Here is a 16278-nt window from a genome sequence, read left to right on the forward strand (position 1 = left end):
AGATAGAGAAGTCTTGTCAACCCTAGTAACCCCAGGTCCGTCAGAGAGTCAAGAAACTGACCCAGAGGTTAGCATAGCTGAAACCCTGTCTGTTCATCAGAAACGAGAGGTTCAGAATTTAGTGAGAAGAAACAAAGAAATCTTCTCTATACGGCCAGGTAGAACTAGCGTAATTGAACATGACCTAGTCTCTGAACCGGGGGTCCGAGTTAACCTTAAACCGTACCGAATCCCAGAGGCCAAAAGAAAGGCTATAAGTTTAGAGGTTAAAAAAATGCTAAAACTAGGTGTAATTGAGGAATCCCAAAGTGGGTGGAACAGCCCTATAGTCTTAGTCCCAAAGCCAGATGGTACAACAAGGTTTTGTAATGACTACCGGAAACTAAACGCGGTGTCAAAATTTGATACTTATCCTATGCCCAGGGTAGATGAACTTGTAGAGAGACTGGGCAAAGCCCGATATCTCACAACCCTAGACCTAACAAAAGGGTACTGGCAGGTTCCCCTCACAGAAAGGGCAAAAGAAAAGACAGCCTTCTCAACCCCAGACGGCCTCTTTCAGTATAAGGTGTTGCCTTTTGGCTTACATGGAGCTCCCGCCACATTCCAAAGAATGATGGATAAAATTTTAAAACCACATGCTCGGTATGCTGCCGCCTACCTGGATGATGTGGTAATCCATAGTGAAGATTGGCAATCCCACCTTCCAAAGGTCCAAGCTGTGCTTGACGCAGTCCGGTCTGCTGGACTAACTGCTAACCCCGCTAAATGCACTATTGGTCTGGAGGAGGCCAAGTATCTGGGATATTCTATTGGCAGAGGTTTACTCAAACCCCAAACACTCAAAGTGGAGGCGATACAAAATTGGCCAAGGCCAGTTACAAAAAAACAAGTAAGGACCTTTTTGGGGTTAATTGGGTACTATAGAAGGTTTATTCCCAATTTTGCAACTAAGGCAACCCCACTAACTGACCTCACAAAAGCAAGAGGACCGCTAATGGTAAAGTGGTCCCCGGAAACCGAACAGGCCTTTAGAAGCCTGAAAGAAGCTCTCTGTGCCCAACCAGTGTTGGTCACACCTGACTTCTCCAAAGAGTTCGTAGTCCAAACCGACGCATCTGAGGTAGGGCTGGGGGCGGTACTCTCCCAGGAGTCTCAAGGTGAGGAGCACCCCATCCTTTATTTAAGTAGGAAACTAAATCCCCAGGAGAAAAATTACTCCATAGTAGAGAAAGAGTGTCTCGCAATAAAGTGGGCTGTAGAGACGCTCAAATACTATCTGTTGGGGAGAAAATTCCGGTTGGTCACAGATCATGCACCCCTTACCTGGATGTGTCAAAACAGGGAAAAGAATGCTAGAGTGACCAGGTGGTTCCTAAGCCTACAACCCTTTAAATTTTCTGTGGAACACAGGTCAGGGCACAAACATGGCAATGCTGACGGGTTGTCAAGGATGCACTCCCTAATATCCATGGTCGCTCATCCCTCGAGGTCTGAGCTGGGGGGGAGGATATGTGACAGAAACCAGGGGATGGTAATAAATTCCGTATATAGGGCTCCCAGGATACTAGACAGTTTCTATCCTGTTTGGCCTGGGAGTGCAGCCTTATAATACATACACTCCATCCCACAGTTTGGCAAGCGCTGGAACTGAGGGATGAGAGATCCAGACCAGAGTTTGTCTGCTGCCTGATTTCTGTCACCTGTCATGCTAATTAGGAATCAGGTATGAAAGACTGATTTCCTGTTTGCTCTGGTCTCTCCACAAGAGCCAGGAGGCTGGAAGGCTGCTGAACTACAGAGGGGAGAAGCCTCTTCCCCAAACAGGTTCAATCTTTCTGTTCATTTGTGCAAGACTGCAAAAGTACCTTGTTTTGTTGTTGGGAGTGGAAAAGCCACTTCCAACCCTGAGTCAGGGATATCTAAGTTAAGTTATCGCTCAGGTGAGCAGCTTTTGTTTTGATCTGTTTTCTGTTGTATGCACTGTGGCAGTCTCAGTGCCTGGGACTGAATAAACCAGGCATAGCCTGTTTAAAGGAACAGAACGTGACGCCTCATCATTTAACCTACCCTAAAAGACCGTGTTCTAAACAGTCCCGGACAAACGACGGAGCCCCGGAGTAAGCCGTTTGTCACAGTAGATATCCAGAAAGGCCTGGTGCCAGTCCCATAAATAATGTAAAGAGAACGCCACCATCCAGCAGGGCAGCAGAACAGCAAAAAGAGGCACAGGGTGTGCCCCCAGGAAGAAGATCCCTCTGGGGATCGAAACGTCGGATTTTTGTGTCTGTTTCAATACATTATGTTGCTGACTTACCTCTGAGTGCTGCCTCTCTTTGCTGTTCTGCTACTCTGCTGGATGGTAACGTACTCTTTACATTATTTATGGGACTAGCACCAGGGCTTTCTGGATATCTACATTGGAGTGCATGCTGCTTTTTTACATACATACATACATATTACTGTGTGCTCATTTGCATGTCTTAGACAGGTCTGCAACCCCGCCTTTCACCATTATCAGCCAGCATACAGCGCTTCCACTGCAGCAAGGGATTCTGGGAAATGACATGCAAATGAGCACACAGTGCCACCTTTTGCTTCAAATCCATTTTGACATGGACCCCCTATAAACTTATGCTTGCTGTTTTGCACAGCTTTTCAGCACAGCCTGGGTTAAGATGCATAGCCAGTAAACCTCCCCACAGACAGCCGTTTCGACCTATTGGGTCTCACCAGTGTGAGGCTGGTTATACTGGATATGCAATTAGAAAAAAAACATAAAAAAGGATATATATTCCATTTAAAGTATGCCCTATGAATCCTGTAGAAGTTATTTGTTTCTGGATAAATATATCATTTACAGTTGGCAATACATGGGTCATTCTGTAATAATAGCTAAAAACCTTAGGAGCAGCACCTCCTCCCTTCCGCTCATTTTTAATATAGATTTTTTTTACAGTATTCAAACAGCGGGTCCTCCAGATTAGAACCATTATAATTGCAGGCATTCTTCCTGGAAGTCTGAGAACGGATGCCAGCGATTGTCCATTACAAAACCTGCATCAGATGATGTCGCAGCTTCCTATTGGCGCGTGGGACCAAAGCCGCTTTGGCAGCCATTTTGATTTGCTGAACTGAAGCAAAAATAAACAGCAACTAGACTGGTAAATATCTAGTGGACCTGGGGCTCCCCACAGCTAAAAGCACGTTCAGCTCAGAAGGGCCCTGTTCCAAAGCTGGAAACACAAAAACAAGCAGGGGGGATTGCTACTTTACATTAATGTTCCATTATTGGAATACAATAACGTGTATTTGTGATATCCGCAGCATGTTTACGGTGGTTACATCATTGCATTCCCGGTTCCTTCAGTGGGGGAATATATTTAATGGGCTTAGAGCAGAGTTGTTGATGTATTGGGGTCTCAGATACACAGGCTAGAGCATGCGTGGCCAGGTTTGAAGGATATCCCTGCTTCAGCACAGGTGGCTGATTAAGCCACCTGTGCTGAAAAAGGGATATCTTTAAAACCTGGCCCATTGGTGCCCCTAGAGAACTGGAGTTGGCCACGCCTGGGCAAGAGAGAGTGAATCCCACAGGAAACAACTCTTAACAAACGTTGTGACTGCAGTTCATGGAACCGTACACAGTATGCAGTGTGTATGCAACCAGACTGTGAAGTAGAAGACCATTCAGTACTTGTAGTCTTAAGGTCTGGACCGTTGATGAAACCTCTATATTAATGTTGTGTTTCACATACCAACAATTAGACTGTATATCTTCATGAGAAACTCACTGTGTCTGCATTTTACATCAACAGCACAAAGAATACATTGTTGAAAAAAATGTCAAAGAGCCTACAAACTAACAATTTTGGTTAAATTGTTATTCGCCATGAAACAAACTAGAAAACTAACAGGGGCGTCTACCTCACTTTATAACAATGTCACCAGATAAATCCTGCCACAGGTGGAATAGATTATCAATAAACATTCCCATAACTTACATGATCCATCTCGCCAGGTAGGGGAAAGTGCAAGAATTTGTGAGATTTCCCCTGTCAGTTCCTATAAACACATGCTTTATGATCTTGGTGGCCAAAAAGCCTTGTGTAAACGTCTGGGGGCCAAACTCCAAGAGATTTGTTTTTTTTGACCAAAATGGCATTTTAGTTTAAAAGTACAGCAGGGCCCCGCTTCTCGGCGCTCCACTTTCCGGCGATCCGCTGATACGGCGGCACCGAGAAGGGGGGCCGCCATGTTGAATCTGAAATTGTGCATGTGCAGAACGGGCGGTTGCGCCTGGCGCGCATGCGCAGGCCGCAGGTTGCGCGCGCAGCGCATAGGTCGCACATGCACAGAACGGCGAAAATGCCGGTTTGCGCATGCGCAGCACTGAAAATCGCCGGATCCGTTTTCCGCCGATTTTCATTATACGGCGGGCCTCTGGAACGGAACCCGCCGTATACCCGGGGCCCTGCTGTACACATTTGTATTAGTGAGACGCCTTTGTAGTTCATGAAACACGGGTGCTAAAATCCACGAGACAGATGCCAACTCAGAGACTGAGAAATGTGTGAGAGTTAAGGCAGGGATGGCCAACTCCAGCACTCAAGGGCCACCAACAGGCTGGGTATTAGGGATATCCCTGCTTCAGCACAGGTGGCTCAATCAGTGGCTCAGTCTTTGACCTGTAGATCAGAGGGTCAGAGTCTTCGACTGAGCCACTGATGGAGCCACCTGAAGCAGGAATATCCTGAAAACCTGACCTGTTGGTGGACCTTGAGAACTCAAGTTGGCCATCCCGGAGTTAAGATGTCTGATTCCTTACTGTAAAGTGGAGGTGCTGCTGTTACTGTGAGGTGGAGGTGCTGCTGTTACTGTAAAGTGGAGGTGCTGCTGTTACTGTAAAGTGGAGGTGCTGCTGTTACTGTGAGGTGGAGGTGCTGCTGTTACTGTGAGGTGGAGGTGCTGCTGTTACTGTGAGGTGGAGGTGCTGCTGTTACTGTGAGGTGGAGGTGCTGCTGTTACTGTAAAGTGGAGGTGCTGCTGTTACTGTAAAGTGGAGGTGCTGCTGTTACTGTGAGGTGGAGGTGCTGCTGTTACTGTGAGGTGGAGGTGCTGCTGTTACTGTGAGGTGGAGGTGCTGCTGTTACTGTGAGGTGGAGGTGCTGCTGTTACTGTAAAGTGGAGGTGCTGCTGTTACTGTGAGGTGGAGGTGCTGCTGTTACTGTGAGGTGGAGGTGCTGCTGTTACTGTGAGGTGGAGGTGCTGCTGTTACTGTAAAGTGGAGGTGCTGCTGTTACTGTGAGGTGGAGGTGCTGCTGTTACTGTGAGGTGGAGGTGCTGCTGTTACTGTGAGGTGGAGGTGCTGCTGTTACTGTAAAGTGGAGGTGCTGCTGTTACTGTAAAGTGGAGGTGCTGCTGTTACTGTGAGGTGGAGGTGCTGCTGTTACTGTAAAGTGGAGGTGCTGCTGTTACTGTGAGGTGGAGGTGCTGCTGTTACTGTAAAGTGGAGGTGCTGCTGTTACTGTGAGGTGGAGGTGCTGCTGTTACTGTGAGGTGGAGGTGCTGCTGTTACTGTAAAGTGGAGGTGCTGCTGTTACTGTGAGGTGGAGGTGCTGCTGTTACTGTGAGGTGGAGGTGCTGCTGTTACTGTGAGGTGGAGGTGCTGCTGTTACTGTAAAGTGGAGGTGCTGCTGTTACTGTAAAGTGGAGGTGCTGCTGTTACTGTGAGGTGGAGGTGCTGCTGTTACTGTGAGGTGGAGGTGCTGCTGTTACTGTGAGGTGGAGGTGCTGCTGTTACTGTGAGGTGGAGGTGCTGCTGTTACTGTGAGGTGGAGGTGCTGCTGTTACTGTGAGGTGGAGGTGCTGCTGTTACTGTGAGGTGGAGGTGCTGCTGTTACTGTAAAGTGGAGGTGCTGCTGTTACTGTGAGGTGGAGGTGCTGCTGTTACTGTGAGGTGGAGGTGCTGCTGTTACTGTAAAGCAGGAGGTTTCATTTGTTGTAGGCACTGTATGTATGTCTTTATTTATATAGCGTCATTAATGTACATACTGTAGCGCGTCACAGCAGTAATACATGTGACAATCATATAAATAACATATATAATACAAATAACAGATCGTGGGAATAAGCGCTTCAGACATAAAAGTAACATTTAGGAAAATGAGTCCCTGCTCCGAAGAGCTTACAGTCTAACTGGTAGGAAGAACGTACAGAGACAGTAGGAGGGCGTTCTGGTAAGTGCGTCTGCAGGGGGCCATGGTCGATGTATGAGGTGTAAAGAATCAGGAAGAGCAGAGAAGCCGTCTGTGTAGCTCAAAGGTAAACAGCCCAATTGCTGTGAGCTTGGGAATGCTGAATGGACGAGTGTAGGAGTGAATAGAGAGGAGAGAGAGTTGGTGAGAAAAAACACTGCTAACAACGTGAATGCTTAATGAGGCTCGGTTGCAGAAGCACAGTGTATAAGGATCGGTGTTGGAGTAACCAGTTACTCACGATCAATGCCGTCCCTCGCTGCTCTCTCTCTCCCGGCGTCCTGTGTCCTCTGAGGGATGATGACGTCAGTCCTTTCTCAAGGAGTAAGGACAGTCTGTGCCCGAAACGCGTGGGAGGAGGTTTCTCATTCCCGTTTGTCCTGAGTGTTCCCTTCGTGCAGTTTAAATAAATATTTCCTGTTTTTAAACTATCCTGGTGAGTCCCTGTCCTCTTGGGTGGCTGAAGCATCGATCTCTTCTTTTTTCCGGTGTAAAGTATCAGCCACATGGCTCCTCCTACTCTTCGTTAAGCAGGTGTGTTTGAAGATGGGTCTTAAAAGGTGGATAGAGAGGGTGCCAGTCAGGTACTGAGGGGAAGGGCATTCCAGAGGTGCGGGGCAGTCAGTGAGAAGGGTTTAAGGCGGGAGAGGGCTTTATATACAAAGGGGGTAGAAAGAAGACATCCTTGAGAGGAACGCAAGAGTTGGGATGGAGCACAGCGACAAATTAGGGCTGAGATGTAAAGAAGAGCAGAAGAGTGTAAAGCTTTCAAAGTGAGGAGGAGAATTGAGTGTGTGATGCGGGATTTGATAGGAAGCCAGGAAAGGGATTTAAACTGAGACAGATTCAGGAAAGAGTGGAGTGATTCTGGCAGCAGCGTTTAGGATAGATTGTAGGGGAGACAGGTGAGAGGCAGGAAGGCCGGACAGCAGGAGGTTACAGTAATCGAGACGGGAGAGAATGAGGGTCTGTGACAGAGTTTTAGCAGTCGAGCAACAGAGGAAAGGCCGTATCTTTGTAATATTGTGGAGGAAAAAGCGACAAGTTTTAGCTACTTTTTGAATGTGAGAGAAGAATGCAAGAGAGGAGTCGAGCGTGACCCCTAGGCAGCGTGCTTGTGCTACTGGGTGTATGACAGTACTTCCAACAGTAATGTAGAAGGAGGCAGTAGGGCCAGGTTTGGGGTGAAATATGAAGAGCTCTGTTTTTGCCATGTTTAGTTTAAGTCGGCGGAGGGCCATCCAGGATGATATAGCAGAGAGACATTCAGAAACTTTGGTCTGTATAGCAGGTGTAAGGTCAGGGGTTGAAAAGTAAATGTGTATCGTCAGCATAGGAGGTGATATTTGAACCCAACAGATGTGATTAGGTCACCTAGAGAGAGTGTGTAAAGAGAGAAGAGAAGAGGTCCTAGTACAGAGCCCTGCGGCACCCCCACAGAGAGATAAATGGAGGAGGAGGAGGTGTTAACAGAAGAGACACTGATGGGAGAGGTAAGAGGAGATCCAGGATAGAGCTTTGTTACGAATACCAAGAGTATGGAGAATGTAAAGGAGAAGAGGGTGGTCCATGGTGTCAAATGCTGCACTGCACGATATATTTAACATGAGCCCACATAGTTAGGTCTGAACCCTGAGCCTCCACTCTATCTTGTCAGCCCACGCCTCTAACCCCGAGAAAAGGACACCCTGTATGTCGCTGGAACTCCCACCATGACATTACTCCTACTCCCATGTCACTGTGTGTCCTATCTTCACTTTAGGATCAGCAGCAGTTTGGTGTAAACAGAGTGTAAGCAAGAGACAAAGAAAAGGAAGGTACGCGTGACACCTTTAATAGCTAAGGCTGCAGACATAGTGAACGCGACCACTATGGCCGCAGCCTAACTCGTAGTTACAAAGAGTGCAACAAGCAGGCACTGAAGATTAACAGTTTTTATTACATTTGATACAGCTACAACGAAATGAAAAGAAAGAAATGCCGGTCTTCTATGGAGTTCAACGCATCGTTCTTATATACAGTATCCGTTTGACATGTGCAGATATATAGCTCACAATCCTGCACAAGATTACCAGCAGGCAAACACAGCGTAAGCCTTTTACTGCATGGTATAAATCCCACTTTGGAAACAAAGGTTGCTGGAGCAAAGCTACAGTATGTGACAGATGTGCTGGCGTAGTTACGCATGGGGAAAAGAAAGTTCAATACTGCACTACCACTACAGGACGCCCCAGCCCCTGCTCTACGGGACCCCCAGCCCCTGCTCTACGGGACGCCCCAGCCCCTGCTCTACGGGACGCCCCAGCCCCTGTTCTACGGGACGCCCCGGCCCCTGCTCTACGGGACGCCCCAGCCCCTGCTCTACGGGACGCCCCGGCCCCTGCTCTACGGGACGCCCCGGCCCCTGCTCTACGGGACCCCCCGGCCCCTGCTCTACGGGACGCCACGGCCCCTGCTCTACGGGACGCCACGGCCCCTGCTCTACGGGACCCCCCGGCCCCTGCTCTACGGGACGCCCCGGCCCCTGCTCTACGGGACGCCCCGGCCCCTGCTCTACGGGACGCCCCGGCCCCTGCTCTACGGGACCCCCCGGCCCCTGCTCTACGGGACCCCCCGGCCCCTGCTCTACGGGACCCCCCGGCCCCTGCTCTACGGGACCCCCCGGCCCCTGCTCTACGGGACCCCCCGGCCCCTGCTCTACGGGACCCCCCAGCCCCTGCTCTACGGGACCCCCCAGCCCCTGCTCTACGGGACCCCCCAGCCCCTGCTCTACGGGACGCCCCAGCCCCTGCTCTACGGGACGCCCCAGCCCCTGCTCTACGGGACGCCCCAGCCCCTGCTCTACGGGACGCCCCAGCCCCTGCTCTACGGGACCCCCCAGCCCCTGCTCTACGGGACCCCCCAGCCCCTGCTCTACGGGACCCCCCAGCCCCTGCTCTACGGGACCCCCCAGCCCCTGCTCTACGGGACGCCCCAGCCCCTACTCTACGGGACCCCCGGCCCCTGCTCTACGGGACGCCCCAGCCCCTGCTCTACGGGACGCCCCAGCCCCTGCTCTACGGGACGCCCCATCCCCTGCTCTACGGGACGCCCCAGCCCCTGCTCTACGGGACGCCCCAGCCCCTGCTCTACGGGACGCCCCAGCCCGTTCTACGGGACCCCCCAGCCCCTGCTCTACGGGACGCCCCAGCCCCTGCTCTACGGGACCCCCCAGCCCCTGCTCTACGGGACCCCCCAGCCCCTGCTCTACGGGACGCCCCAGCCCCTGTTCTACGGGACGCCCCAGCCCCCTACTCTACGGGACCCCCGGCCCCTGCTCTACGGGACGCCCCAGCCCCTGCTCTACGGGACGCCCCAGCCCCTGCTCTACGGGACGCCCCAGCCCCTGCTCTACGGGACCCCCCAGCCCCTGCTCTACGGGACCCCCCAGCCCCTGCTCTACGGGACCCCCCAGCCCCTGCTCTACGGGACCCCCCAGCCCCTGCTCTACGGGACCCCCCAGCCCCTGCTCTACGGGACCCCCCAGCCCCTGCTCTACGGGACGCCCCAGCCCCTGCTCTACGGGATGCCCCAGCCCCTGCTCTACGGGACGCCCCAGCCCCTGCTCTACGGGACGCCCCAGCCCCTGCTCTACGGGACCCCCCAGCCCCTGCTCTACGGGACCCCCCAGCCCCTGCTCTACGGGACCCCCCAGCCCCTGCTCTACGGGACGCCCCAGCCCCTACTCTACGGGACCCCCGGCCCCTGCTCTACGGGACGCCCCAGCCCCTGCTCTATGGGACGCCCCAGCCCCTGCTCTACGGGACGCCCCAGCCCCTGCTCTACGGGACGCCCCAGCCCCTGCTCTACGGGACGCCCCCAGCCCCTGCTCTACGGGACGCCCCAGCCCCTGCTCTACGGGACCCCCCAGCCCGTTCTACGGGACCCCCCCAGCCCCTGCTCTACGGGACGCCCCAGCCCCTGCTCTACGGGACCCCCCAGCCCCTGCTCTACGGGACCCCCCAGCCCCTGCTCTACGGGACGCCCCAGCCCCTGTTCTACGGGACGCCCCAGCCCCCTACTCTACGGGACCCCCGGCCCCTGCTCTACGGGACGCCCCAGCCCCTGCTCTACGGGACGCCCCAGCCCCTGCTCTACGGGACGCCCCAGCCCCTGCTCTACGGGACGCCCCAGCCCCTGCTCTACGGGACGCCCCAGCCCCTGCTCTACGGGACGCCCCAGCCCCTGCTCTACGGGACGCCCCAGCCCCTGCTCTACGGGACGCCCCCAGCCCCTGCTCTACGGGACCCCCCAGCCCCTGTTCTACGGGACCCCCCAGCCCCTGCTCTACGGGACGCCCCAGCCCCTGCTCTACGGGACCCCCCAGCCCCTGCTCTACGGGACGCCCCAGCCCCTGCTCTACGGGACGCCCCAGCCCCTGTTCTACGGGACGCCCCAGCCCCTGCTCTACGGGACGCCCCAGCCCCTGCTCTACGGGACCCCCCAGCCCCTGCTCTACGGGACCCCCCAGCCCCTGTTCTACGGGACCCCCCAGCCCCTGCTCTACGGGACCCCCCGGCCCCTGCTCTACGGGACGCCCCAGCCTCTGCTCTACGGGACGCCCCAGCCCCTGCTCTACGGGACGCCCCAGCCCCTGTTCTACGGGACGCCCCAGCCCCTGCTCTACGGGACGCCCCAGCCCCTGCTCTACGGGACCCCCCAGCCCCTGCTCTACGGGACCCCCCAGCCCCTGTTCTACGGGACCCCCCAGCCCCTGCTCTACGGGACCCCCCAGCCCCTGCTCTACGGGACCCCCCGGCCCCTGCTCTACGGGACGCCCCAGCCTCTGCTCTACGGGACCCCCCGGCCCCTGCTCTACAGGACGCCCCAGCCTCTGCTCTACGGGACCCCCCGGCCCCTGCTCTACGGGACGCTACATTCCCTTATTTAATGCTGGATTCTTTATTGTAGTCTAGATAGAAATTCACTTTGTAAAATAGGGGCTATGTTTATGAGATTAGACTACTACACCTTCCAAACTTAAAGAAGTGGTGTCTATAGGTCACGGCTCTTGTTTAACCCTTTCCGTGTTGGAGGGCCCCTCTGGCACTCGCGATCATGTGATCTTCCTGATAGATCGCGTTCTGCGCTCTTCGATCTCCTCTACAAAAACGAGAAAGTAGATTATGACGTAGCTACGATGTCATACTTCCCCTGGAGCGTCAGACCCCATGGCGGAGCAGCTGACATCCTCAGGCACCCAAAGGGTTAATCCCTTTGCTGCTACAAGGCCCCGCAACACATGTATGGCTTCTCATTGTGTAATTATGTGATGCTGTACTTCCAGCCACTATATACGGAGTGCTAACCTCAGTGTCGGTGTTTAATAGTCCCACAATAACTGCTGTGAGAGCCCCCTTTTAGAACAAATGTAATTTTTAGGGTTAAGAGAACAGATTAGCTCTTTTGTAAGAGCCTTTACTAATTAGCTCCCCGGCAACTCTTCTATTTGCACCCATATTCTATCCCAATATAGACAACATTTGGGGACCACGCCGTATATAAAGATGTTATGGAACTAGAAAAAAATGTAGAGAAGAGCCACCAAATTAATAAAAAAGGGGATGGATAATCTGATTTATGAGAGGCTAGCTAAATTAGTCCTCACTATGACAGCTCCTATACATATTCTCACAATGACAGCTCCTACACGTCTCACTATGACAGCTCCTATACATATTCTCACTATGACAGCTCCTAATCATATTCTCACTATGACAGCTCCTACACGTCTCACTATGCCAGCTCCTATACATATTCTCACTATGACAGCTCCTATACATGTCCTCACTATGACAGCTCCTATACATGTCCTCACTATGCCAGCTCCTATACATATTCTCACTATGCCAGCTCCTATACATATTCTCACTATGCCAGCTCCTGTACATGTCCTCACTATGCCAGCTCCTATACATATTCTCACTATGACAGCTCCTATACATATTCTCACTATGCCAGCTCCTATACATGTCCTCACTATGCCAGCTCCTATACATGTCCTCACTATGCCAGCTCCTATACATGTCCTCACTATGCCAGCTCCTATACATGTCCTCACTATGCCAGCTCCTATACATGTCCTCACTATGCCAGCTCCTATACATGTCCTCACTATACCAGCTCCTATACATGTCCTCACTATACCAGCTCCTATACATGTCCTCACTATGACAGCTCCTATACATGTCCTCACTATGACAGCTCCTATACATGTCCTCACTATGCCAGCTCCTATACATGTCCTCACTATGACAGCTCCTATACATGTCCTCAGTATGACAGCTCCTATACATGTCCTCACTATTTATTTATAAAATATTTTACCAGGAAGTAATACATTGAGAGTTACCTCTCGTTTTCAAGTATGACAGCTCCTATACATTTCACTATGACAGCCCCTATACATATGACTATGGCAGCCGCTATACATATTACTAGCACAGCCCCTATACATATCACTATCACAGCCCCTATGCATATCTCAGCTCCTATACATTTCACAATGACAGCCCCCATACATATCACTATCCCAGCCCTATGCATATCTCAGATCCTATACATTTCACAATGACAGCCCCTATACATATCACTATCAAAGCCCCTATACATATCACTATCACAGCCCCTATGCACATCACAGGTCCTATACATTTCACAATGACAGCCCCTATACATATCACTATCAAAGCCCCTATGCATATCACAGCCCCTATACATATCACTATCACAGCCCCTATGTATATCACAGGTCCTATACATTTCACAATGACAGCCCCTATACATATCACTATCAAAGCCCCTATGCATATCACAGCCCCTATACATATCACTATCACAGCCCCTATGCACATCACAGGTCCTATACATTTCACAATGACAGCCCCTATACATATCACTATGAAAGCCCCTATGCATATCACAGCCCCTATACATATCACTATCACAGCCCCAATGTATATCACAGGTCCTATACATTTCACAATGACAGTTCTATACAATCCCATCCATAGCTATGAACATTCTCATCACTGACAATTCACGCCCCCTATGGTAGCCACGCCCTCCCAAGCCCAGAGCATCCAATCCTAGCTCGCCTTCCTTCAACCTAACCGCCGCATACACCGGGGGGGCGCGGCCAACTGTCACAACACGCGCGCGCGCTCTCGGCTCCCGTAACCAGGGTGGGAGCTTGTCCGTACCCGAACCTGCGCTCAACCCGCGCCCGCCACCCCCGGCACTGTCACTTTACCTGTCCGAAGCGCGGCTTCCCGAGCATGAAGGGAGGATACCCGGCCGGGACCGCCATGTGAAGCTGCTCCCTGCAGCCCGCCTGCGTGTGAGTGAGTGCTCCTACCCGCGCGCTCTGAGGCACACAGGGAGGCTGAGCCCTGCATACAAGGGGAAGCACCTGCTGGGGGAGCCCGGCGGCGCGTGACGTCAGACGCACACCCGGAGACTCATGGGAGTTGTAGTCTTATTTAGTGGCAGCTTCCAGGATAAGGTCATGTAAGGACGTGGGTTCTCATCCCTTTCTGGTCATGTTATATGTTTTAGATATGTGTATTTGTATGTGTGTGTGTGCTCTTGAGAACGAAACGTTTAGTCAATAAATTCCACTTTTTTTTGCATATTTTCATATATTTCACTTTTTTGCATATAGGTCTGTACATATGTATATGGGTTCCATTTGAATGGATTTTCCAGGCAAAAGGTGACTCATTGGGTGCTCATTTGCATGTCATTTCCAATAATCCCTTGCTGCAGTGGGATCATTGTATGCTAGATGATAATGGTTGAAAGGTAAGGGTGCAGACCTGTCTAAGGCCTCGGCCATGTTTACCGCTTGCTGGCGGAAGCGTGCTGACGCGCGCTCCCACTCAGCACTGAGCCCCTACAGCCGCAATTAGAGCGGCTTTAGTAGGGGCTCACCTGCGCTTCTGCGCGCTTGCGGAAGCGTAGGTCTTAGGGGAATTTAAAATTCCCCCGCTTGCCGGAACGACAGGCCGGTCACGTGAGCGGTTCGTCCAATGAGGGCGAACCAGCTCCGTGACATCACTGGCCCGCCCCCGGCCCGCCCCCTGACGGCCCGCTGACAGCGCGTGCGGTAAGCAACCGCAAGGCCAGGGAAAGCACCCGCTTTCCCTGAGCCTCAGCGAGCAAGCAGGGAGCATGAGCCTAAGGCATGTTAATGTGCTCATAAGGGATATTCTTTATTGGCTATCTGCTAACGGTGGAGGTTTTTTGTTGCCTTTTTCACCCACCATAACTTAAAATGTGATATGGTAAACCTACCCAGCCTAGAAATATTTCAAAGCAAGTATAAACCAACCTCACACCGATGATACCCATCAAGGTTGAAACATGTCTGCGAGTGGTCATTACTTGCTTTGCTAGTGCCATGCTGTGCTTAAAAGCTGTGTGAACGGCGATGCATTAGCTTAAATGGGCTCCATGTGAATTGATATTCCAGGCAAAAGGTGACACATTGTGTGCTCATTTGCATGTAATTTCCCAGAATCCCTTGCAGCAGTGGGAGCACTGTATGTTAGGTGATAATGGTTGAAAGGCAGGGTTGCAGACCTGTCTAGGGCCTCGGCCAGGCAGGGAACTCGTGCGCTGCGCCATGCTTGGCTGGGCGATTCGTGGAGGTGCGGCCACAACGTCACAGAGCTGGTTGGGCGAACCGCTCACGTGACGCGCTTGCGAGCAGCAAAATCAAATTTGCTTGCTCTGAGTGGACGCAGGCGCTTGCTCATGCTGGCCACACACATTGCCGCAATGTGTCTCATCGCGGCCAGCGTGAGCGCGCTCCCTCAGCGCCACCCTGGACGAGGCCTAAGACATGAATGTGCTCACAAGTGATATTCTTTATTGTGTGTATGTATGTATGTATGTATATGTGTGTGTGTGTGTGTGTGTGTGTGTGTGTGTGTGTGTGTGTGTGTGTGTGTGTGTGTGTGTGTGTGTGTGTGTGTGTGTGTATATATATATATATATACACAGTGGTTGACAAATCACCAAAAAATCTACTCGCCACCTAGTACCAAACGTGTGCTGCTTGGGCCAATATTTACTCGCCCGGGGGTTAAATCCACTCGCCCGGGGCGAGCAAATGTATAGGTTTGTCGAACACTGTATATATATATACACACACATATATATATATATATATATATATATATATATATACACACACACACATGTGCAGTGGTCGACAAATCACCAAAAAAATCTACTCGCCGAACAAAAAAATCTACTCGCCACCTAGTACCACACGTGTGCTGCTTGTGCCAATAGGAGCTCGCCACAATGTTAAATCCACTCGCCCGGGGCGTGCAAATGTATAGGTTTGTCGAACACTGTATATGTGTATGTTACCAATTTTCCTTAGAGAGGATCAAGATTGGTATTATATCTCATGAGAGGAAACCATTACTATCTTTTAACCTGGACTTGAAAAAAAAATCCTAGTTCTGATCTTTAGAGCCAGAGGGTCGCAGATCCATTTGGTATTAAAGGATTTAAAGCTGATGTAATGATATCAAACAGAAAGATGAGTAAGGGCTGATTTATTTGCTGTTATCGCATAGTACTGAACACCGCACATCAATACAGATGCTTTGTAGAAGAAAGGCAGGAATGGTCCGCGGGGGGAATCAAACTGAGTGTCTAATCCAGAATGTTGTCTTGCATGATTAAGGTATTCCCTGGTGTATATCCACAGCGCTCATAACTGCAGGTTTTATGGTGTCAGAGATACCCCGTCATAGAATAGGGGGAAGCTGATGCTAGTTAAAGAGGCAGGGAGTGGAAAGCAGAGATTGTCCATGGCCTGCTTCCGTGGGCGTCTCCATTACTGGCTGCCTTACCGACTAAGAGGTCACTCGTTGGATTTCAACAGAGAATTTTAATTTCAAATTATCTGTAAAGTTAGGGAGTCTGCCGCTGTATGACCAATCTCTGGGAGACCCCAGTAATA

General features: G+C 51.6%; 1 protein-coding gene across 2 annotated transcripts in view; it reads right to left on the reverse strand.

Moving 5' to 3' along the window:
- SFXN5 (sideroflexin 5) overlaps positions 1-13719 on the reverse strand; it is a 492741-nt gene extending 479022 nt beyond the window's left edge. Inside the window, exon 1 of one of the 2 annotated variants that reach the window (XM_075573333.1) lies at positions 13549-13719. In XM_075573333.1, coding sequence (XP_075429448.1) covers positions 13549-13605 — 57 coding nt within the window. In that variant the 5' untranslated portion in view covers positions 13606-13719. Of the gene's footprint in view, positions 1-6498; positions 6782-13548 lie in introns of those variants that run through there. The other variant, XM_075573323.1, reaches the window with a different exon arrangement.
- Positions 13720-16278: the final 2559 nt, after the last annotated feature.

The sequence above is a fragment of the Ascaphus truei genome, chromosome 1, assembly GCF_040206685.1.
Source record: "Ascaphus truei isolate aAscTru1 chromosome 1, aAscTru1.hap1, whole genome shotgun sequence".
Lineage (NCBI taxonomy): Eukaryota > Metazoa > Chordata > Amphibia > Anura > Ascaphidae > Ascaphus > Ascaphus truei.